The sequence below is a fragment of the Chiroxiphia lanceolata genome, chromosome 19 (genome assembly GCF_009829145.1).
Source record: "Chiroxiphia lanceolata isolate bChiLan1 chromosome 19, bChiLan1.pri, whole genome shotgun sequence".
NCBI classification, from domain to species: Eukaryota; Metazoa; Chordata; class Aves; order Passeriformes; family Pipridae; genus Chiroxiphia; species Chiroxiphia lanceolata.
This window is the reverse complement of record NC_045655.1, coordinates 5,419,297-5,444,016: the sequence shown is the minus strand read 5'-3', so window position 1 is coordinate 5,444,016 and position 24,720 is coordinate 5,419,297. Positions and strand designations below refer to the sequence as shown.

Genomic DNA, 24,720 nt, shown 5'->3' with positions numbered 1-24,720 from the left:
GTGTCCTCACCAACAGCAAGGAAGGACAGCGTTTGCCAATACATCACTGCCAACCCCAAAAACCAACGGACAAGAGCTTCTGTGGATTAAAGATCCTGCTGCCCAACATCATGGTTAAATCCTGGATGTTGACAGTGACCAGCTTTTGATGGGTTTTGAGCCATAATGACACCAAGGAACTGCCACAGCCAGCTCTGCCCTCTGCCAGGTGTATTTCTCCTGTGGTTGTGAGCAGGAGAGGCTGGGATCACTGTGGGATGGGACAGGGATCACTGCCCTGCAACACAGAAGAGCAAAGCCAGAAAGCTCAGACTACATAAAACACCAAAATCCAACTAATTAAAGGTCTTCTGAATACTTCATTCTACTTCCTCCACTACTTTACACAAGATCCACTGAAGGCAATGCATGAAAAGAGAGACATCTCGTCTGAAAACACATTTTTGTAATTTATTAGATCTGTACATAGTTAACTAGTACTGTTCTCATTAGCACATTTTTAACCTGCTCCTCCATCCTCCCTCCCCAGGTCAGCAGGCTGTTCCACTGGACACATGGAAGGCAGAGGTCCTCTGGAATCCTGAACAGCAGTGCTTCCACGGGACCTGGAACACTCGGCAGCTCACAGGCAAGTTTGATTAGTTTATTCAAAATTAAACATTTCATTCTGTTCAGCCACTGCATGTGGAGCCAAACATTGTGTTTGATCATTGTTAGTGCCAGGAAAAAACTCATCCATGAAAACTGATCCAAAATTAGAGACTAACAGATACCAAAAGCTGCAGAGAAGCATCTTCTCAGATGTTGCCTCAGAACTGCAGGATTTGGGTTTTTGCTGAAGCTTTTTGCCATTTTAAGCTCAAAGCTGCCCTTATATCTGGTTTTATGGTTACTGGACAGAGTGGAAAAGCCCAAATGATTTTGCTAATTTGTAGCTGCGCTGATTTCATGGGGCAGCAGGAGGTTCTCTTACAAGATAAATCCTTCCTGTTCAGTCAAAGCACCGTGGCAAGGCCCAAGTCAATATAAAAACAAAATCACAAAATCAAGCAAATCAGAGAAAGCTCCTTGGAAATGCACAGTTAGGAAAAAAAAAAAAAATCTGGACACTTCATTTGGGATTGTCGTTTTCTTGACAAATGCCTTTAAAAACCAGGACAAGATCCCAGAACAATCTGAAGACCCGAGGACCTTGGTCAACCAATTTCTGCTCTCCAATACTGGCTTCATCATTCCAGGTCAAATTTGCAGTTTTTACCACTACATGTGGGGTTTTTCCCCACCAAATCAAACATAAGTAACATTTGTAAAGTGCTTTGAGATAGTGCTAGAAAATACTAACAGTGAAAAAAGGGGCAGAACATCTGCTATCAGCACCCAGCTGATTCCTACAGGTTGTTTTTTATCCTCAGAGCAGCATCACTATGTTCTCCTTTGACTTCTTATTAACCAGGAGCAAGGTGCCAGTGCTGGAGGTGGCACACAGGGAAAAGGAGGTTCTGCAAGGCAGTGAAAGGATGTGTTGGGAAACAAAGGACACATGAATCTTTCTTCTGGAAAGATTCCTGAAGCAGAGCTCAGCAGAGAAGGATGGGAATTTACTTCCCAGATACATCAGGAAAACAGTGCCACACACAGACTCACGTGCACAAGGCTATGCAGGAGGCTCCAGACAGCACAAATATTTGCCAAACAAGGAGAGAGGTGGTGCTAATTTAAAAAAAAATAAAATAATCAAGACACTTTTTTTGGAGGGGGAGGATATAACTGCTCATCAGAAGCTACTGCCTGAGGGCTGTCAACTACTTCATAGTAAAGTCCTGCCCCCTCTCCAGTTGACAGGATCTTCTCTCTAGTTAGCAGCTCCACAAAAGCAATTCTTGTATAAATCCATAAAGCTTTCCCAGATTTTTAAAAGGTTAATTTTTACCATTATAATTGCACTTTAAAAACAGGCATCAGTCCCTACTCACTCTCCCCAAACACCTCCTCCATTTACAAAAGTGGAAAAGAAAGGCTACAATTATTCACTGTCCTACAGCTACAGGATTTGAAAGGTTTGATTTGGGTGCCTGAAGGAAGGATGCAAACACCCAGTTTTCAGGGCAGGACAAGAGTGCATTTTGAAAACCCTGCAGGCTTCACAGCTTGGCTTGCATCGGCTTCAGGTGCTTGTGGAAAGATTCATGAACCTGCAAGAGGACAAGACAGTGGTCACAAGGTCTGGTCTTTGAAACAGTTTTAGCTCCTCACATCTTGCAGTGCGTTTCTTTCCTAAGGAAATTTGAATCAGAGGCGGTTTGGAGATTTAAGAACAGCTAGATAATTTCTATATTGGAGTGTCTACATGACACAAAACATGAGAATATAAAAAACATCCTGCCCACTGCCTTTCTTCTAAGAAAAGAAAGCAAGATACCTTATATCCATACAATTATTTGGCATTCTAATTAAAAGAAAACCGGCAGAGGTCTCCTAAGGGGACTGTAATGAACCTAAGCCCAACTGACTTCAGAATTACAAAACATTGAGCAAGTTGTGGTGGGATTTAACTCCAGCTGCAGTCTCTGGCAGCCCATTGCAGGAGATACAGTCTGTCCTAATTAAAGGCACCTCCAAGACAGGATTCAGTTTGGCTGATGGAACAGGGACACTGACTCTTCCCAGCACTGTTTATTTTATTAGCTCAGCTGCAGCTCCAGTCTTAGGGCAGATGTGCAACAACTGACACCTAAATACCACACAGGAGCAATTTATTTTCATCTCCAGTCACTGCTACTGCCTGAACACGGGAAGATTTGCCAGAAAACAGGTAAAGCTTTCACAGCTACTGTCACTAAGCAGAATCAACAGCAAGTGATAATTGCTTTTAAATTCAATGAGATGATTCAGTTGTTCCTCTATGGAGTGTATCATCTCCTCCCTCAACTGAGAACCCCAAAAGCATCCCACAGGGATGCACATGAGGTACATGTGGGAGAGTAACTACAGAAAGCAAACTGAAAGTAGGTTGCTAGTTTTGGTCCATTACTACCAGTGACTTTTCTCCCACTTTCATCAATTACCTGCTGAGATCACTGGAGCATAATTAACAACCCTAAATGGAGTTATTTCTCTGGGCACGTGTGAGGAAAAGAGGATGAAATAAGGTTTCCTTACCTGTGTTTTGTTCAGTGGGGATTTCTTTGCCCACTCGAACATGTTCTCGTAGACGTTGCCGTCGTAGCGGCCGAGCACAGATCCCAGATGGACATCATGGAAGTCAAAGGAGTCCACCAGGGCCACTGCATTGGGGCGAATCACAGCCAGGAGCTCCTTCACGTGCTGGTTCACTTGGGTGATTTGGGCACTGGTCAAGATACCCGCCTTGGGGGGGGGAAAAAGGGATTGTAGAAGCCAAAAGAACCTTCCCTTCCCCGTGGCCTAACACAGCTCAGCCTTCCCACATAAAAATGCAGCAGTTCATAAAACACCAGGGTTTTTTTAGTTTACTAAGTAATTAAATTGGCAATTAGCCATAGTGTACAAGCAAATGGAGATGCCCAGCACAGCCTACCATACCACCCAGCTATTTAATCTTGGATGGGAGACTCACTCCTTAGAGGCCCTGTGTGCAAGTTCACTTGAAGAATGTGCACACATGTATATTAAATTGCTCCTGGTTTCAGGGAATTTTTTAGGAAGCAGCAAAGAGGAAAAATGGGAAGACAAAACATACCATGTCTGCCTGAAGACCACTGCTGCACAAGCACGTTCTCAAACTGACAGAATGAGGAGAAAAGCAATGCCTGACAATTTAAACCCATTCACTGAAGTAAGAGTTGAGATTTGAAGTGCAAGACCCTTTTTGAGAGATCCAGCTCTTGGAGCATGTCTAACGTGCACCTCCTTGGTTTTTAACACGCAACACTTTGTCACCAACTGGAAACCATTTCAGCTAAACCTGGCACATGCCTGGTTTCCATTTATCACCCAAATCTCCATTCTGGCAGATCACAAGGGAAACCTGACAAGAGCCTTCCACCAGACTTGCCCTGCTAATGGCCTTCTGGAAGTCAAGAATTTATACCTAAAATATTCATACATTTGGCATTTAAAGCATCTTTGCAAACAGTGATTCTGGCTCTAAAGTGTTGGGGAAAGACACCCACCTGCAAGAAATCCCCTGTGTTCTTGCTGATGCCAAACAGGGCGTACAGGAGGCACAGGTCGGTCAGCACAGCGCGGACAGCGGCGTTAGAGACCTCAGACAGCTTTGCTGCAAACAGCTTCACCACCACGTAGTGGCAGTGTGCCTGCACAGACACAGGAAGGCTAGTCACAAAGGATCACAAAGAGATGAGAAGCTCTTACAGCACATTTTCTGTAGCAGGCACATCACTCACCTCTGATGCCCGCACCAGGTCAACGGAAGTTCTGTTCCAGGCGTCCTCCTTGCTCTTTCTGTGGTTCAGCTCAGCTTGCAAATTCTTTGCTGCAGCTTCTACAAGCCTGTTTTATAAAAGGAAGTTTACACAATAGCACCACATTCACTAGATTACATACACTGAATTCATACGGATTTCAGTCGTGGCACATGAGCCCCGAATTATTCTGATGTGCTATGACTGAATATATTGCCTGGACTGAAAAGTTGTGCCTCTGAAACATCAGTTACCCCTGCTGCAGCTACAATACAGCTACAGCGGGGTAAAGGACATCTGACAGCACCCATGTGGTGCTTCAATACCTACTCACATGTAGGCATCTGCTCTACTCTCGCATTTCCTTCATAACAGGCTTGGATATCAGGATTGTTTCTCTCCAGAGAGATCTCTGAGCAGTCTCAGAGCAAATACAACATTGGTATTTGTACACGTGAATATACTTTACATGTAAATATTTCCCAATGGAAAGGGGAGCAGAGTAACCAGGCTATGAGCAGGCTGTGAGTAGCCTCTTGTAACCACAAAGCACTTAACACCGGCCCCAACCCCGTGAAGTGTGTCACTTCCTGAAAGCAACACACGGATCAAAGCTCTGCCAACCACGCCTTGAAAATCCCGCATTAACAGGGCAGTGCATCACCACCACCTCCCAGGACACCCAGTTTGGCTTGGCTCAGGCTGGTAACTGTGAACTCACCGGGCAGCACGTGCCTTGTAAGCCTCCACCAAGCTGACAGGGTCGTTGATCCGCACGGTCACGGTCCTGGCAGCCACGTGCTGTGGCTGAATGCGCTGCCTGGAGAGGTCATTCAGGTAGGACACCATACCAGTAACCTGCTGCCCAGAGCTAACCTGGGTGTAGCTTTTGACAAGGAATCTGAAAACAGAGACAGCAGACGGCAACTCTTACAAATTGTTTGAGCAGAGAAAAGTCAGGCTCAGGCCAGAAAGAACACTATATGTAGGCATATAATTTTCTGTCAAAAACAGGGCAAGGGACAGAAACATGACACCGGTTTCACGGTAGTACAGAACACTCTTCTGCTACAAATACCACAGCACTGAGGCAGGAGCACCCCTGTGCAGAGCTCCCACCACACCTGGCTGTCTGCAGCATCATGACCGTGTTTTCTCCCTCGTAGGTGCAGGACGGGGTGAAGGTGACGTAGATGTCAGGAATGCCACTGCAGCGGGAGTAGCCGTGCCCACCACAGGCCATCCGACATTCCTCAATGCCAGCATTGGCAGTCCAGGAAGTGAAGGCCTTCAGCCCCGCTGTCAGCGCGTGGAGCTGAGGGACAAAGCAAAGCCAGTTTAGATTTATTTCCCACTCTTGGCTTGGACAACACCACTCCTGCACTGCCCCACAGGGTCCTGTTTTTCTTGCAAGAACTCTTTCCTGAGCCAAACTATTTATAGGAAAATCTCTGTACATGGAAAGTCCACTTTTGAGTCTGCCACCCTTTCTGTGCCCATGCATTGTATGTACAAGTCTGTCTTCAACTGCCTGTTGTCACACCAGGTTCTCAGACAGAAACCCTAACAGAAAACAAACATTTTACAACCCTGGCCCCTCAGTATGGGGCCTTTGATCAACACACCTGTTCTACCCCAGTCACTTGGAAGAACAATTCAGAAGCTACAGCACAAGCATAAGACCAGTCTCAACTCCCAAGTGATATGCTATCATTCCTAAAAAGTCACCTTTTGATAAAATATATTCCCAGCAGCTTTCTCACTGTGCATTACTCCCTGTTTTTTATAAAGTGCTAAATGAATAGTGCAAATAAAGAAGTAAAGGTTACCAGCACACACTGGGATTGGGGGCTTTTGAAACTACAGAAGTACAAGACATCTCACAAGTGAAAATTGTAAAGAAACCTCACATGAATTCAACAAACACCCCTCTGGTTCCCAGAGGACACAGTACCTCTGGCAGCTCACTCAGGTCCCCTTCGTTGATGTCCCCACTAATACGATGGTAGGTGTCTTTTATGTAGGCTCCCACAAAATGGAAAGCATATGCTGTTGCCAGGAGAGGAAAGAGTTTGTATTGTTGGGTCTGATAATCCAGGATCTGGGGTTCTGGTTCCCTAGAGCAAAACACAGATGAATCAGCATGCCAAGGGCCAGCAATATGCTGCTGCAGAAACCCCATTCATAGCACAAGCTACACCCATATCAACCTGGAGTATCTAAGAGTACCTAAGACCAGTAAGAGCCCCTGGCAGGGGAGGACATTTTGGCAATCAAGAATGATTTTTTTTTGAAGTTTGAGTGTTTTGAAACAGTATCAAGTGCCAAAACAAATATCAACCACAGTCCCTCTTCTCTCCAGTAACTGAGAATTTTCCCTCAGCACTAAGGCTGCTCCTGGGTGTCCCTGCACTCACCCTGGCTTCAGCTCAGACTGGTGTCTCACGGCGCTGTAGCGGATGGCGATGGTACAGGCGCGGGACAGCGAGCGAGCGGAGTCACCCACGATGAGGGAGCGGATGAACACCATGGTCCCATAGGTCAGCTTGTCACTGACAGGCTTCACATAGGTACCATCTGGTTCAACCTACCAAAAAAAACCCCCAAAAAACCAGCTTGTTGACGTTTCCTCCCTTTAACATATTGACACGTCAAGCTCAAAACTCATCAAGTAGCACTTAAGCAACCCACAATCCTTTTGGTGCATTTATTCAGCCACCCAAGAGCATTCAGTGTGTCCATGTCTAACAGCAGGTGCTGAAATCCACTGCTTTACCTGAGCATATTTCATCAGCATGTTCTCCCGAGGAATTCGGAAGTTGTCCATTTTCAGGTAGCCGTTATCCATTTCATCATAGCCAAATTTCGGGCCAATGTCACCCACTGTAATACCTGCCACAGACAAAGCCACTTGCATTAAGAAACAGGAACTAAACACCACCTGAGAGGTTCAAGCTTTCTCCAGTAAGAAGATTGTTTAGTTTTCTAGCAAGTCCCAGCAGTGTTATAACAGCTTTGATGGAAAAGTGGTGTCCTGGTTTTGGCTGGGATAGAGTTAATTTTCTTTCCAGTAGCTGGTACAGTACTGTGCCTTGGATTCAGGATGAGAAGTGTTGATTACACACTGATGGTTCAGTTGTTGCTGAGCAGTGCTTGCACCAAATCAAGGATTTTTCAGTTTCCACACTGTGATGCCAGTGAGGAGGCTGGGGGGCACAACAGGCTGAGAGGGGACACAGACAGGCCAGCTGACCCCAGGTGGCCACAGGGATATTCCACTTCATAAGGCATCATGCTGAACAATAAAACTGGGGGAACTGGGTGGTGTGGCAGCCCACTGCTCAGGGACTGTCTGGGCATCAGTCAATGGGCGGTGAGCAATCACATTTTGCATCACTTGTTTCGCATATTCTCTTATCATTATTAATTTCTCTTCCTTTTCTGTCCTATTAAATTATCTTTATCTCAGCCCATAAGTTTTACCTTTTTCCAGTTCTCTCCCCTATTCCACTGTGGGAGGGCAATGGCTGTGTGTTTAGCTGCCTGAGGGGTTAAACCACAAGTGGACATCAAAACATGGGAAACTTCCTAACTTTCATACAGTCCTACTATCCACTCACTGCAGGAGCTGCCTCTGAAGTTCACCCAGCTCACTTGCACCTAAACAATGATGAAAGCTCTTCTTTCCCTTTCAGAAAGCAGGACATGCTGTGCTAAGAATGCATAGGAGACACTGGGAGACAGTGGGATAGAATAAAATCCCAAACTGCACTTCACATTGAGGGTATGATAGGAAAGGTGATTTAGTGGTAGTTCAGTCACAAGAAAGCCTCATTTAAGCCCTGTGATCTAATCACTGAAATCAGCTAGTGAAGTAAGCCATGGACATCAACAAGAGAGCAGCTGTGTATAGTCAGAGAGAAACAGATCTAACTTATTCCATGACATGGATTTTAACCCTTAACATGGATTTTTACCTGGTAGAGGTTCATGGGTGCCCAGCTGCCTGATGGGAACAATGAAGGCGTGCAGCCCTTTGCACTGGCCCTGGGTATAGAGCTGGGCCAGAACGATGGCGTGGTTTGACGTCTTCCCAACTGCAACAGGAGTGGGAGTCAGAAGGAAAAACACAGTCAAACATACTTACACACACAGAGTCTTTCCTTAAAGCAGGATCTGAGATTACCTGAACCACATCATGCAGTAGAAAACCAGATTTACAACACTGGTTATCACCCCAACTGTACAGCTCTAGACAAACAGTGTTGCTCAAGTCAATGGAAGCTGCACAACACAATTCTCTCGACTGCACAACACCAAGTCCTTGGCAAACCTACCAGTGAAGCTGAAGGAAATACAAACTTTGATACAACCAAACATTACACTAAATTCACACAGTGTGACTGGTTGTGAACAACAGCCTAGAACACACAGATGATGTTTTAGCAGGCTCTGGTAAGTTTGTTTCTTGGTGTTCAAGAGTAACTGCCTTTCAGCCAACTCTTTGGGTCAGCTTTCAACCATCACTCTGTAAATGCAACACACATGACATCACCTCCCCAGGTTATTCCATACATCTTCCAGCTTCAGACACACAGTGATGCACTTACGTCCACCTGGCCACCACTTAATGGAGGTGACAGTGGGGCTGTTGAGAATGAACTCCTGCGTGGCAGGGTCGTAAGTGGCTGTAGTCTCTAGACCCCGAAGGTGAGTCCCTGAAAACAAGCAAACACATTGTTTTGGCAGAAAGTCAGGCAGAAAACAGAGACAAGGATAGAACTGGACAATGGAAAGTGGAACTCCAGTAGTAATGTTTAAATTTTAACTTTGCTTTTAGGCTACATAAAGAACTGAATTTCAACCAATTAAGGAAGAACAAGTGATAGCCAGACCACAGTCTGGGACCTGAAGCCAGTTCTCAGAAAATATGTCAATTTTTTTCCCCCAGTGGTCTAAGACTAGTTTTCCAAGCACCTCCAATCTGACACCCTTTTGTTATCACACACCAGAAGCCCTTTCTCAGTTAAGGCATTCCACAAAACCACGCTCACCTCAATTTCACTAAAATGCAATCTGATTAAATTGAAAAATAAAATCATACCCTTCTCAGCCACAAGATGAAACAAGCAGTGCCCATCACCTCTTTATTCCCTCTCAGGTCTACATTCTCCTCACTTGATGGAGTTGATCTCCCAAACGAGATCATCCATAGCTCCAAGACAGCAAGTAATAGCACGTGAATGCCAGGGGACTGATGCAGGCAGAGGAAGAGACTGAAAAAAGATGGAGGTAATTCCAGGAACAGCCTTTGTCTTCTGCCCCCAACTCTTCACACACACCTGTCTTAGAGCAGTGGTACTGTCCCTGCATGCCTTAAAAACCAAAAATCACCAGGCCTACTTGCTTAAACTAGGCAAGCTGTGAACACTCCTGAGAGTCTGGACTGAGAGAGCAGAACAAGAGCTCCAACATGAAAAAGGGGATCACCTTGATGCAACCACGTTCCCAAAACATGGAGGTAACGGCAGACTTCCACAGGCAGCTCAACACAGACTTACTTTGCTGGTAAAGGATCTTCAAACCTCACTAGTTGCAAGAGATTCTCCTCAGTTGCAGTTACTTTATGCTTCATACAGTCTCTACATTTCACTTCAGCACAAACGTGAATCCTGCTCATTCTTAGAAAATAATTCTCATCTGCAACTCTCAGATGTCAAAATTAAAGTTTCCCAAGGCACAGTATCCTCCCTTTGAAACTTGGGTTAAAAGTGTTGCAATCACAATACTGCTGGAGTTATCAAAATCCATTTCAAAGCTTGAAAGCAAAGGAATAGCAACAAAAACCAAAGTCTAGTTCAGACAGAAAATTAAAAACACACCAAAACATTTCACAGTCCAATTAAAAAGAACACATGGGAGTTAAAAAAGGGGGAAAAAAACTCCACACAAAACATGAGTATTGGAACAAAGTCATCCACATGTTCTCTGACCGTAGGTCAGTCCAAGGTGACAAGCAACTCTTTAAAGTTTTTGGCATCTCTTTCAGTACCTTAAAAGTTCTGTCCTTTTGTCTTCACACTGGACATTAATCACAGCAAAGCAGAAATCAAACTGGAAAGAATGATGAACAGATGCCACCAAACCGACAGACAGCCAGAGGCACTAATGACACTGGTTTGAATGGCACGAGGAGCACTCAGGGTGCTCACATATAGAGCTACAGACACCAAACCCTCCTGCAGGGGGAAAAAGGAGGAAGCAGCACGTGGTAATAATGCCCTGTTAAACACTTCAGAGGCTGCCCCCTTCTCCCTACAGCCACAGCTGCACGTGTGAAGTCTCTGGGATACACACACACCATTCTTCCCAGGCAGGGGAACGCTCTGTACACAAAGCCATTCTTAGAAATAGCATTTAGTGAATGTACTGTACCATGGCCCATTTCAGTCTGGGCATAAGTGCCAATGATCTCCAGGTTCCAGGCAGGCATGAAGAAGCGATCCTGCTGCTCTGGGGTTGCCTGGGTGAGAAGGGTGGGGAGGAACATGCCCAGATGAAGGTCCAGAGGCTCAGGCCGTCCACGGTGAACAAAGCTGTGAAGAATTGTCATGGGATGGGAGCGTGAAGGGAATGTTATGGGAGGGAAGCAAGCATGAGGATTCATGGTGCAGATTCAGGAAGAGACAAAAAGAAAAAAAAAAAATGATTCATGTGTAAATCCGAGTTCATCCAGTGTATTTCAGAAAGACAGAGCACTGTCCTTTTCTCAGGCCTGAATAATAAATTACACTCACTTCGAAATAAACGTGCTGCAATGCATTTCTTTCTTATCATACATAAAATGCATCTGCAACATTCACCTATTTTTGATACACCATGATTGATTAAAAGAAAGGGATTAATCCAAAGCAAAGACAGACCGGACCTTCACTCTGGTTCTCAAATCAGAGCATCCCTAAATTAAATGGGCTGAGGCAGAATGCCAGTTTGATGAAGATGTGATCTGGTTGGATGCAGGGAGCCTTTACCCAGACATAGGAAGTCCACTTTTTTTTCCTCTTCATTTTCTGAAGGCAGAATCTGGTAGAAATCCTTGTTTATCCAGCTGAACAAGCTAAGTTTTAACTAAATTTTGGTTTTTTAAAAAAAGCAAATCATAACTGTCTGCATTACTTACTTAATTTTTTTTTTAAATTAAAGATCAGACACTACTAGTGTACATGGCATTCCAAACCAACCCCTTCAACTTCTGCTATTTTTTAAAAAAAGGACAGTGCTCTGCATGTGTAAGTCAACGTTGTGAACACGAACAACTCGGCAAGAAAGCCAACATTTTTCAATCTGCAAATCACCAGCACAAATTATCTCCAATTAAACATGTTTCATTAGAACAACTCTTCCTCCAAGTTCTGTCCAACACCACTGTGAAGTAGTTAAGTGGTCTATTAAGTTCTTCAATATGAAGAATTAAATGCTTATTAAATCTTTAAATACTGACAGATTTGACTATTAAAATAGTTGGGATAAATTGAGGATCAGTACCTGCATCTGGCCCATTTATGTATGAAATAATGTAATTGGTCTTTAACGGAAATATATATATATATATTTAAGTTATATGCATTATGGAAAGAGCACTGGTCTGAGCTTGGCTCAAACTCATTTGGCATTCTCATCAAAGTGGGAACAATGCACCCTTGTGTTCTCTAAACACACATTAATATGAACTAGCTCTATCCCCAGGGCTTCCCAAGAACTGCAGTTCTGTTCTTTGATATTCTCAGGCACCTATAAATAAATTCAACCATCTAACAAACCCAGCAGAAATATTTTCAAAGCTTTTTGACTGCACAGTGACCAAGCCCAAGAGGGGACTAATGGGTTACCAAGAATACTGGATTATAAGTGAGTTCAGTACCGTGAGAAGTACCCAGCTAACAGTCAATGAGGGAAAGGAAATCCTTATTTACCAGCAATAGTCATAAACCAGACAGAAACAGCACAGTATTTTCACTGCTCCTTCTCATTTCCTGTTCAGTCCTATTAAGTGCTATTTGTGCTTTTTCTTTCTTTGATTTTTTTGAGAGACTTCTTCACCATGGAACAGGTTGAAATCAACACAGGCTATCACACAGGTAGCCACCAAGATAAAACTGAGCAACTACCCATCCAGGCTGGGGTTCAACTCAATAATCAATGGTCTATTTCCCCATCACCAGTTTCTAAACATCAGGATTAAATTAAGCAAAATTCAGTGACAATTACTGCAGCAGCTTTATAGGTGGAGTTGTCAGATGCTCGACATTCACAAAAGTTTGCATTTTAATTATTCAGCAGAGAATATAATAGTTCTATTTAGTATCAAATTACCATCAAACAGCAAGAGAACTATCAGCAAACCAGACCATCACCAGGCAAGAAAGTGCAATCATGTAACGTGAAACTGCAAGTAAAAACCAATCACTTCAGTGTGGGTGTGACTGATTGAAAGCAGCTGTTGTGAGAAAGCAAACAAGGACAGCAGGCATTGACTGTTGCCATCCAGTTATCCCTCAGTTTCCGGTGTCGAGCTGGGTTTGCCAACTCCATCTCTCCCAGGCAGGGCAGAGGACAGGATTTCTTTCACTGAATCTTCTACAAACGTTTCAGCAGCTGTAAATGAACAACCAGGCAACTGGCATTGCCATCCAGGTTCTGCAGTGTCCAGACTTGTACACCTCATGCTTTCCCAGTTCAGATGCCAGCACGAGCACTGGAGTCTTTGGTTTGTTAACCATTCTTGCTGGTATTTAACAGCCATAATTCCAGGTTCTGGGCTAAAAGATTGTTTTCTGATGCATAAAATGTTTTTTCCTTTGAAGCAGTGGAAGTTTTCAACAACAGCAGGAGTAAGATGGTTTTTTTCCTCATAACCAAGACCTTTCCATGAAGTTGTACAGCTGCAGTGAAGAAGCATCTGGAAGAAAAGTGCCTGGGGCAAAGCATACCTGACTTTCAAACCAAACTGCAGTCTTACCATGCTCCACTGCACCTAAAGGAATGCTCCTGACCTGTTTCTGCAGGCCAACCTTGCACCGAGAACTCTGAGAGACACGTGCCCCAAATGCAGGCAAAAATAAAACCCACAAGACTGTTGGCTGACACTTTCCAACCAGTTCAAGTGAAATTCAGACTCTGAGGGCTTAGAACAATCTCCTCACCATAAACAACTACAGAGGCAGTGATCAGCTAAGAGGTGCGTTCTGGAAAAGACCAAAAAGAACTCTGGGATTGTCAGGATGTAAAAACAGGTGGCTCTCTGGCTACAGGGCAAGAAACATCAACCATTAAGCAAGGTATTTTACCTTTCCCCTTTTAGAGTTACCCAGGGAACATCATAAACTTACACACTGGAGTTACAGAAGAGAGGTTACCCATTGATGCCTGAAGGGAACTAACCATGTCCCAACTCGGTTTGGGCGTAGGTGCCAATTATCTTGACTCCACGGGCCAGGGGCAGCCACTTCTCCTTCTGAGCAGCAGTCGTTTGGGTCTCTATGGTTTTTTGAAACATGCTGAAGTGGAGACCCATTGGTTCAGGCACATTGCCCGTGCATGTTCTACAGGAGAGAAATAGAGGGATCTGGATCTCAGTCTTACTGTGATTGTGAACCTGAAAGGCTTTTCTCCAACTAAGAAAAATTATCTCTTGGCCTATTTCAACCCCTTTTTTTTGTCACACAACCAAACTTAGGCATTAGAAGCAATGCTGATGGGGAAACAAATGTTTCTTCCAGACATTTTCATCTCCCCATGAATCCTGCTGTTGCTATGTAACTGTATAATAAAATATTATTCTACAAAGATCTAGGGGGAACTTAAAACTAAGGACATGAAAACTAAATCAACTATTTTCTCCCCCATCTCTCAGGCTTGGTGGGAATCAATCCCCCTGCTGCTGGTAGCCTACAACTAGGCCTTTATTAGCTACAAGCAGTATGTACTGAAAAGGAAAAGGCTTCTTAGGTGACCGAGTGCTTTTCAGAAGGGCTTTGTATTACCTGTAGCTGCTCCTATCAGTTGTGAGATCAGGAACTCACCTTTAATTAAAGTTACCATTACAGTCTAGTGCTGGAGGGAATGGAAGGAAAAATCAGATGTTTTAGGTGTCCTTTATCTAAGCAGAAGTTATTTCATGAGAGAAAATTCTAATTATGTAGTAGCCACGATGGCAGGCAAAGTGCATTCCCAAGTACAACAAGCTCTGTAACACAAACATGCTAGAAAGTGTCACTGTGGAGTACATGACTCCACAACATCTTCCCTTCTGATTTTTCCAAAGGACCAAAACTATTGCAATCAAGTAATCTGATGCTGGTGATTAATGCATGAACTGTGCTTTTAAGCTGGTGTGAGTGCAGCTACAGTGTCTCAAGTTCTTGGAATAGAGGCAGATGGTTCTCTTACCAGAAAACACTCAACTACAGCAGCACACGTTTACAAAGCTGATGCTTTCAGGGTGACCAAGGGCCTAAAAATGCTGCAAAGACAGCAAGACAATACCTTCAGCATTCTTGTGGTTTCCTAAGTGGGTTATTCTCTTAGCCCAGGACCCATATAGCAGCAGCAGCACCCTTTATTTCCTCACTGCCTGCAGCACAGTTATTGTGCATCTGCTCCTCGGGCCCAAAAGGACAAATCTACAGGATGAAACCGAGTGCTGACTTTGAAATTCACAGTTTCTGGGCAGCTTGGGAAGAGCTTGAAAGGGTTCTTTGGGTGTTTTCAGAAGCTATTGAAGGAATTTGTGAAAAAGTTGCAGCACGTGCTTTGCTGTCAGAAAAATCACGTCAGACACTGCTTCTCTGAAGGTAATGCTTCAGAAAAAACAAGAATATTAAAGGCCACAGCTGCAACTTTCACTGCCTATGAGTAAGTTTAATCACAAGTGCCAGGTATCTTGTGCTTAATTAGCACCTTCTCTGACAGGAGTAAGACAACAGACATTTTGAAAGTGGATGCTTTAACACCCCTGTGTCAGAAGGTCATGATGTTTCCTAACTAAACATGCAGCATTTTAACAGCTTCTCGCATTAACGAAGCTGAAAGCTAAATTACAGCAGAAACTGTTCATCTCTGCATACTGAATATTTAGGATTTCCTTAACATGCCTTTTAACAACCTGAACCACAAGAAGACAGAAACCTGTTTTCCTCCAGAAGAGGAGGAACAGCTGTGAAGGGAGGAACAAAAGGCTTTCTTCTCTTCTTTTCCTTTCTGTGAACTCTTACTGCTTCCCATCAGAATTTCTACATTCCCACTGGGTTGCTCCCCAAAGGCTGCAGAGTGTGCCATCATCAAGACTGACTGTGGCACTGGCCATTTGGTCAATGACCAACGATCACCTTGGTGGCCTGAGGTCAGATTTGCTGCGACAACCAGTGTCATGAGGAGGCTGCAGCTCCAAATCCACTGATGGGAGATGGATGTGTAGTAACCCATGCTTTGGCAATATAGATCTTTCCATATTTCACAGCAACCAGTGCCACCCACACAGCAGAAGGTACCTGTATGACAGGTAAGTCATTGTCTCTCAGTGCACAGAGCATGACAGAAGCAGAGTCTGCCTCTTCAGAGGCTCTAAAGCTACATAAACAACTGCAAAGCCACTCTCAGGCTGCAGAGCTGGGTTACAGAACAGGGTTAAAGCAAAGTCTGCATGCAAACTTTTCTGTTTTTTGCAGGAGTCCTTGAAGTAACTCTCTCAAGGAAGAGCATGAAGGGTCATCCCAGTGGAGGAGCTGTATCTACACTGTGCTTACTGGGCCTCAGAGCTGACAAATCCTATGGGAATAAACTCCTATTCCAGCTGTATCAAAAAAAGCAAGTCAGACTCATCCACTTCAAATTAATTTAGCAGTGGCCAGTAGGGCCCCTAGTACAGTTTTTCTGGTTTGATTCCTCAAAGCTACACCAGGTTCTAATTTAGTGTCAAAAGGAGACGTAAGGACAAATTCCCACAGGGAAAGAGCATGTTCACACAATGCCCATGAACACAGGGATTGCTTGGTGACCAGCAGCTCTTGGATCTTCTCCTCTTCAGTGACCCAGTTTCTCCCAACTGTTTTTCACTTCTTCATTTAATCCCATTTTCCTCACTGAAGGTTAATTAAACTTGAAGGTGAATTAAAACTGGCCAGATTGCTCTCTTCCAAGAGCTCTGTAGCATCACACATCAGAACCACTCCCCACTTCTCATGCTCACTTACATTTTGCTGTAGTTAGGGCTGTCAAAGAAATCTGAAACACTGGCACTTTTAGGCTGCTGGCCTTCAAAGCTGTATCACAGCAGCAACTGCAGTGTGGACATAAAAGAACTGACTATATGAGAAGCAATTAAAATGGATTCTAGATATATTTAATAGATCCTCTTACGGTCTGGAGTCCAACAAAGCTCTTTGGAAACAGAGGAGGAGCATTCATTCACTTGGGCATGTCACAGCAGCAACAACTGTTTATGTGTATCTTCAGGGCAGCTGAAGGAAGCAGCATTTCTCCTCACCTATTCATAAATCAAGCTATAAAGTCAGTGAGTCATGTGCCAAGCTCCTTAGTGCTGTTCAGGGAATATAGGAAAGCTACAGGAAAACTACTGGCTCAAAATTCTCCAAAAATTGCATATGTAAATCTGTCCCTGCTGTTTGGGGATGATTGAAAGAATTTCTTAGGCTTCCATATGTAAAAATCTGATGGTCAATCACAATAAATACAACTTGACATCTGAATCAAGGACTTCAATCTCTTTCATAAACTTCATTCAAGGCATGTTGCAACACCACATCCACTCAATTTTCCAGTTTGGAAAAATGCATGAACACACACACAGTTCCTCCAGGTCAGCTTTTGCACTCGTGAAGTTTCTTCCAGTTAGCACAAATTAGCATGTTTGGATACGTGATAGAAATAAACTTCATTTTGCCAGCTGGGTGGAGTTCACTGAGTTTAAAAAATATTTGACACTCAGCAGGTGAGAAAGTGGAGACAGATGTTAAAATGCAAATGAAATCAAAGGATGAAAAAATAATCCTTTCATTTCTTCCATTTATTAAGCAGCAGTAAGCCCACATCCTCCCTTGCCAACACCAGACATTACAGTAAAGAAGTCAAATCAGGAATAGTAAGTGTATAGTTCTCAGAGCAAGCACACTGCACTTGTAGGCAAGAAGTTCATGTACTGCTCTTCATTCTGTTACGTGTCATTGTATGTTATTCTACATGTTTATGTAGAATAAATATGGTTAAAAAATGGTAAAAGCAGTCAGTCTAAAGTAATTGCATTTACAGTTTAAAATCCTGAATGCCTGCAATTAGAATTGACTCTGAAAAAAGTCTTCCTCATTGTTTCAGTTGATTTTGGATCATGAATTCTGACTCATTACACCTGACTATTCCTATCACATAAAATATAGAGGTATTATTTGGTGTCTATATGAAATGTTACACTTTCATCCATTTAAAGTTAAGAATTGCTGACTCCCACACAAGTTTATGGAAATACAAAACTAGAATCTCTCACTTGGCTACTTCTGAAAAGTCTGTTTTCATATGATATTGTCAGTAATGCTACCAAAGACAGCATTTACATTGCAAACTCCATTGAAATTTGCCAGCTGGTAGATTGGATAGAGTTCTCTGAATTTTCTCCATACAAATAAATGAAGAAACTTCCCTGTCACTTTCAATAATCCTTGTGGAGGAAAAAAAATTAATCATTAACTTCTACTATGCAGCACTGGAATAATCCAATACTGTCACTGAACTTGTCCTTTTTAAAGTTGGCATTGGTGGACAATGAGAGCAAAACCATTTACTTTACTTCCACGAGAACTTTCATGACACAGGTCAGTGTGGACCAATTTCTTGGAAATTAGAACCACAGTGATTTCAACTACCTGCTCCCAATATTCATGCCCTAAGGCCCATGCCAGATTTGCTACGAAACCAGTCAGAGGGGGCTTGTGATTCACTAAATACTGTGCCAGAGGATATATCCATGGTGTTACCATAGATTTCTAGGTCTGTGTAATCTGTTAACAGCCTCTGTTGGATTAAATCAGAATGAGTTTAACAGAACTAAGGAGAAAAATACATCAAAATCAGGAACTAAGTTCTGATTCCTCCTGGAAGGGATGAAAACTCAGGTGTAAAGACGGTCTTATTTTTATTAACTTAACCCAAGGGTCGTATCAGATAAACCAAAGGTCTGATAGAACAAAAAGCCTCTGGGTCAAAGGGAACCACTGTAGCACCAGGAGCATGGAGGAGGGAGATAGGACAGGCAGTGATAAACAAGAACTTCTAAGCCATCTTGGAACATTTTCAAGTATGCCTGCAATGTTACTTTATTAGGTCTAAGTGCAAAGTGAAGTAATCGGATTTAAGATATTTCATTAGAAGCTGCAAACTCATCAGATCTATTCAGGCTGAAAATATTTTAGTGTATTTTTTTACTTCTTTCGTGGAAAAAAAAAATCAAGCTACGAGTCCCATTTTTTACTTTCTGCACCACATATAAGAAATAGGGTGTAATTGTTAATGGTGCATCTCTAGTCAATAATCTAAGAAAACATAATATTCATGAAATCAAGGTTTCATCTGAAATTCACTAAAGCCAAGACTTCAGTGGACTTTTGCACAGGTTTTGAGCTTCCCCTGGACAGCAAACATAGGGAAAAAGCACAACTCTAATGTCCTTGGTGATGATCATAGTACATACAAAAAGCAAGTGCTGGATGTAGGTACCTTTTAAACCAGAAGATCTCTTCAGGATCTGCAATTCCATATTCCCTTAACTTCATCACCATCAAGGAGCTCTTCCTGATGGCTTGCTCATAGCGTTGGCTACGGGACAGGAAGTTCAAATCCTCATGCTGGAAGTCAGGGTCATTAAGAACTAAGGCCTCTGGGGACAGAACAGAAGAGGAAAACAAGCTCAGTTTCCACAAACCTCAACAAACAGTGGGTGAGAAATGACCCAGCTTTTTACCTGCTGTACCTCAAGGCACAGGTACCAGAAAATTAAAAATAAAATTGGAAGTTAATGAAATCAGAAAAAAAGTCAAAGGCCTTTTAGAGAGCAACTCCTGGCACTCTCATTTTACACAGAAACCCCATGCTTAGTTCAGAGCACTCTGGACTTGGCAGGAGGGCAACTCACTGACGTAAGACCTGCAGGTCCCCCAGCAACAGCCTCAGAGGCTCAGGCTGCTGTCCCTCAGCCTCCTGAACTCTGATCCCTTCATAACTCCCTCCCTGCAGAAGGGCACAGTGACTATTCCCACTGTGCCAACCAGAAAACAAGGTACCCTGAGGCCACAGACCTCCTGTGGCCCCCTCTTTGGCACAGAAGTTACACAACAGCAGCCCCTGACAGTCCCACCCCAGGGAAGAGAATGGAAGCAGTTCATTAATCTCTCACACCACAGTGGTGGCAGGTGACAAACAGGTGACTTTTGTACTGTTGGGCAAGTGCGTGGCAGGAAGGAAACAGGAGAGGAGACGGCCCGAGGGAAATGGCCGTGAGAGGCTGCCTCTTACTCTCCAGAGGAAGGGGAAACAAGTAAAAGGACATTGCTCTATCAGGGTCAGCCCAGAGCCTTCCTGGAAAGGGGACGAGAGGGAGACCAGGGACGTAACAGCTCCTGTCTAACCCATCAGAGAGCTCCTCTCCTGTCTAGCCCTGAACTTCCTTTAGGCTGTGACCATCTATCTGCAAATCCTCTCTTTACAGCTCTCCCTCTCCTTGGAGTCCCCCCTCTCCCCAAAAGCTCCTCCGCACATCCTTCCCCCCCCATGTGTCCCCCTCCTCACAACCTCGTCCCTCCTCACCTTCCCCGAGGGTCCCCACCCCGTTTCCCCGTCCCCATATCCCGGTCTCCCTCGCCCTGGGGGTCCCCTCTTGGGTGTCCCTCACTCCACAGCCTCTCCCCTTCCCACCACCGCGTCTCCTTCTCCTAAAACCTCCTTCCCCAAGCCCTCACCAGGGCTGTCTCTGCCCCTCCTCACCCTCCCCAGCCCGGTCCCCGCCGGGCCCTCCCTCACCGATCTCCTTGCGGCGGCGGGTGCGCTCGGGGCCGCCGTCCAGGATGTGCGTGAGCAGCAGGGGCTGGAAGGTGGCGGCGGCGCGTTCCCTCCGCAGGTCCGCGTTCATCGTCATCGCGGCGCCGGCGGTTCCGCTCTGTCCCGGTCCCGGTCCCGATCCCAAACCCGGTCCCGATCCCAGTCCCGATCCCAAACCCGGCCCCGACTCCGGCCCCGCTCCGCCGGCGACGCCCCCGCGTGACGTCACTCCCGCGACGACACGTGGGTCCCGACCACGTGGGCGCCGTTCCCACGGGATGCGGTGCTGGAGCGGTGAGAGGCGCGTTAGACCGAGCTTGGAGCGGCGCCTTAGCGCTAAGACGGGCCGCAGCCGGGGCTGGGATGCGGTGCGGTGTGCGTGGGGAACGCGCACATCGCCTGCTGCATCGGCACTGGATGGTTAATTAAATAAACGGCTCGTTAAATGCCTTTGGCGGGGCGCGTTCGGCCACGCGTTAAACGCGGGGTTGGGCAGTGCTCTGGATGTGCATATGAAGTGCTGCGATAAATGTGCCTGCAGCGTGCTGCGGTGGAGGTGGCGCGGGCATTAAATAGCGCATTGGGCGGGCACAGGGGGCGTGGCGGTCGGGGTACGGCTTCTGCAACATAAACGGTTCTATACCCGAAAAATGCACACCGAGCACCTTGCACACCTGGCTAATCCCACCCGCCCGCGCAGCGCCATTCGGGAGCAAAACCCACGCCGTGCAGAACAGCCTTTGCCCTTCAGGAGGTGCAGAATTGGCCCTGCTTTTTTAATTTTAGGTGAGGCGGGGGTGGAGGGAGCTGCGGAGTGCAGGGAGGTGGGTCTGCACCTCCGTGGCCAGGTTGAGACCGTGCCTGAGGGATTTTGCCGCCCGCCGTGTGTGTGCCCAGCCTTACACGGGGCAGCCAGGCAGCGTGAGGCATGTGCAGAGACGGGGTGAGCAGGATTGCCCTGGTTTCAGCAGCCTCCCACGGAGTCCTCAGTGGGGCATTTTGCAAGCCCCGTGAGCAATGCTTTAGAATGAATCCTTTTCACTCATCGCTGCTCCTAAACCCTACTAGACTGCTGATGAAACCAGGCTGGCTTGTGTCCAAGTAATTGTTCTCCAGCTGCAGGATCAGATACTGCCAGAATTTCTTATCCTCTAGTAAGAGAACAAGTTCAGGATAATTCCTTAAAACTTGCTGCATAGTAACCCATCACCCCAGTAGCTGAGGCTACTCCTGAATCTCAGACCCTCACACTCTCTGAATTTCTCAGTCACCATTTTTCCCACTTCTTAACCTTTCTTCACCTATCCATATTCTGGGCCAGACCTGGAGGATCTGGTGGGCTGCCTGTTGTTCGTGCTGGGTTATGTTGGAGTAGACAGTGCCCTTTTATGCCAGAATGCCCCGGGCTTGACACCGAGCTGCAAACAGGACTCATCAGGGAAGCTGTGAAGCTCCTGCAGCCCCCTGGATGGTGGTACCTGGGCAAAGAAGGGGTTTTGGGGCAGTGTCACTTATAACTTGGAACAACATGGACTCAGATGTTTTGCTTTCCTGCAGGCCCAGCAGTTGTGCGAGATGCTGCCGAGTGCTGGTGTCTATTACTTCCCATGGGAGATCAACAACTCAATCCCTGAGGGGGAGGCCCTGAGGACGTTTGGCAGGTGAGAAGGGTACCCTGCTCTCCTTGTGGGCCAGGGGATTCCATAGATGTGCCTTTCCTTCACTGGTTCACTCCCCTCACTTGGTTTGTAATTGTATTTCTGCACCACTGAGCTTCCCAAATCTGTCATTCCCAGGTTATGCTGCTATGACCTGGCCCGATCCGAAGCCATTCTCACCGCTCAGCACAGCTCAGTTCAGTACCAGGTCTGTGTCGACACCAAGTTTGTGGAGCCGTTCCAAGCCCAGCTGGGATCTTTCTACATCGTCCTGGGAGAGGCTGAATACAGGGAAGGTAAATGCTCCAGGAACCAGTGCCTTTTGCTGCTCCTGGGTCACTGAGGGCAGTGTGGGCCAAGGCAGCTCGTGTCGTGCAGCTGCCTCCGGCTGATCCAAGGAGCAGCCTGTCTGTCCCTGTTGACCATGAGAAGAGCCACCCTTATCTTGGTGAAAATCTGATGCTCTGGCACAGATTTTGTTAGAGACAAGAAGCACCACTGCTGGGCTTGTGAGACCTGTGCTAAAGCCTTCTGGCATCACCGGCAGCCACCACACCAACCGTCTTCGTTCCAAACGTGGCTGATTGCAGCAATACCTCATTGCAAGCTCGCTAGGTTGGTCTTTGCCATCCTTGAAAGGCTCTAATTATCATCCCTGCCCTCAGACATGTGAGGAATTCAGGCAGGCTCTGTCATGCAGTGCACCCTGTTGTCCTTTCCTGGGGTGCCCTGTGCTCCAGCTGCTTTGCTTGGGGAGTTGATCTGAGCTGGGCTGAGACGGTGAAGCAAATCCTTTGTTGTCTTGGCCACACCTGGTAACAGGCATTCACGTTTGTGCCACTGAAATCCTCAGAATGTGGAAAGCCACACTGCACGTGGCCTCTAGAGAGCGACCTGCTACACCACTGCCACGAAATTCCTCTAGAAAGATGTTATTTTGGTCATCACAGGCTGGGAGTGAGTTGGGCCCCTTTTGCAGGGGTGGAAGGGGAGCGGGCTGAGATGGTGGCTGTGTCACCAAGGTTTGGTCCTTCTGTGCAGCTCCACGTTACCATTTGAATGCTACCAGTGAACTGTTGGTTATAGTCAGCTTTGAGCCTCTTCTAAGCCCAGCTTTGTTCTGTCCTGTTGTCTGCACAGGAGCATTCAGAAATGAGATTAGACCTGTCCCTGCTGCTTTTTAGACAGGAAAAACCGAACTCCATGCAGCCATGAAGTAGACAGATGCTGCATGGCAGGCACTGGCACCGTTCCCTAGTGCAAGGAGACCGCAGTGTCAGTCACCTGCATTTTGTAGCCATCAGGGCAGAGGGGAAGCATGTCACTGAATTAACCTGCTCCCAGGCCTGCTGCTCCCTTCAGTGGCCAGTGGCCAATCCAGTCTCCTGGCACTTAGGCTGCGGTTACTTGTCTAGCTGGAGCCATACGCTGCCTCAGGGAACTCTCTGTCTCCAGGCTGCTTTGTCTGTTTTTCTTTCTACAGAAACTTCCAGTCCCGTGGTAAAAGCACGAATATTGACCTGTGTGGAAGGGATGAACGTGCCCTTGCTGGAACAAGCCATACAGGAGCAGAGGAAGTACTTCAAGGAGAGGCAGGAGCAGAGGGAAAGCAGCACATCCTGACAGCTCCGAGACCTGCCATACGCTGGTCCTTGCACTGCCATTTGCAACAAATATGTTAAAAGTAAATTAGGATGTGGGTTTGCTACATGGGTTTTGCTGTGGCAAACAGCAAAGTCACCGAGCAGGGAAGCACTTGAAGACTGTGAGTCAGTCTGTGACTGGGTTATCCATTCATGCCGTGTGTCATCACTGAAAATAGCTCAGGGAAGGTTTGTTGTTTGTTTTTTGAAAAGGTGACTAAGGAAAGGGGACACTTGGGTTATACTGGTCCTTTTGTAAAACAGGGCCTGAGAAGTCGGGAAAAGGAGAAGTCTCCGAATCTGGAGTTAAGCAACTCATTGTTGGCAGATTGGAGGAAAGAGGAAAGGGTGTTCTGACTCAGTTGCCACACAGGAACATTCCTGGCAAAACACTCACTTACCTGGATTGACCAACAAAGAAACAAGAAGAACAAAGAGTCCCTATTTTCAGTAGCAGCTGCCTCTTCAGGCTTTCAGTAGCTGGTGTTCAAGGGGAGGATTGATTTTACCTCTAAGATAAATATTTGCAGTGCCTTCACAACCATCACTTGACTTTCTTCCTTGACACAATTAAGTTTTAGAGATCTTAAATCCCTTTTGAGAGATTTTTTTTTTTAATTGATATTTTCCTAAATAAAGATGAAAAGAGAAGGCAGCCTGTCTTTTATTGATTAAAACCCTCTTTCTTGCCAAGTCAAATGCATTAGACCCTGCACAAACCCTGTGGATGATGTAAGAAAATTCAGTGATACACATTTTTCCTCCTTCTCCTAAGTACTAGGTGTGTAAGGAATTGGTTTGGTTTGAAAAAGTCGCAAGAAAAGGAGATGAAGTTTACATCAGAGCCACTCTGGTTTAAGAACATGGCGCCAGGCCCACCCAGCAGAATTAAACCACTGACAGAAGGACAGAAAA

General features: G+C 45.6%; 2 protein-coding genes across 8 annotated transcripts; one reads left to right on the top strand and one right to left on the bottom strand.

Annotated features, from left to right (window-relative positions):
- Positions 1 to 427: 427 nt before the first annotated feature.
- On the bottom strand, positions 428 to 20,736 carry ACOX1 (acyl-CoA oxidase 1). Of its 4 annotated transcripts, none has more exons than XM_032706387.1 (14): positions 20,487 to 20,736; positions 19,188 to 19,347; positions 13,845 to 14,005; positions 9,014 to 9,121; positions 8,381 to 8,500; positions 7,180 to 7,295; positions 6,821 to 6,990; positions 6,358 to 6,520; positions 5,528 to 5,718; positions 5,125 to 5,304; positions 4,386 to 4,491; positions 4,152 to 4,295; positions 3,160 to 3,366; positions 428 to 2,192 (listed from the first exon to the last, which is right to left on the bottom strand). In XM_032706387.1, the coding sequence occupies exons 1-14, from the start codon at positions 20,599 to 20,601 to the stop codon at positions 2,142 to 2,144; spliced, it is 1,992 nt and encodes a 663-aa protein (XP_032562278.1). In that variant the 5' UTR covers positions 20,602 to 20,736; the 3' UTR covers positions 428 to 2,141. The 4 variants fall into 4 exon arrangements, with proteins under 4 accessions (XP_032562278.1, XP_032562277.1, XP_032562279.1 ...); XM_032706386.1 differs by lacking the exon at positions 13,845 to 14,005 and adding an exon at positions 10,839 to 10,999 and having other exon boundaries at positions 20,487 to 20,725; XM_032706388.1 differs by lacking the exons at positions 13,845 to 14,005; positions 20,487 to 20,736 and adding exons at positions 10,839 to 10,999; positions 19,432 to 19,541.
- TEN1 (TEN1 subunit of CST complex) lies at positions 20,677 to 24,479 on the top strand. Of its 4 annotated transcripts, none has more exons than XM_032706396.1 (5): positions 20,677 to 20,921; positions 22,062 to 22,165; positions 22,301 to 22,458; positions 23,646 to 23,754; positions 24,070 to 24,479. In XM_032706396.1, the coding sequence occupies exons 1-5, from the start codon at positions 20,868 to 20,870 to the stop codon at positions 24,074 to 24,076; spliced, it is 432 nt and encodes a 143-aa protein (XP_032562287.1). In that variant the 5' UTR covers positions 20,677 to 20,867; the 3' UTR covers positions 24,077 to 24,479. The 4 variants fall into 4 exon arrangements, 3 of the variants coding, with proteins under 3 accessions (XP_032562287.1, XP_032562289.1, XP_032562288.1); XR_004360265.1 differs by having other exon boundaries at positions 20,683 to 20,921; positions 23,646 to 23,846; XM_032706398.1 differs by having other exon boundaries at positions 20,684 to 20,798; positions 23,646 to 24,478.
- The last annotated feature ends 241 nt before the right edge of the window (positions 24,480 to 24,720 follow it).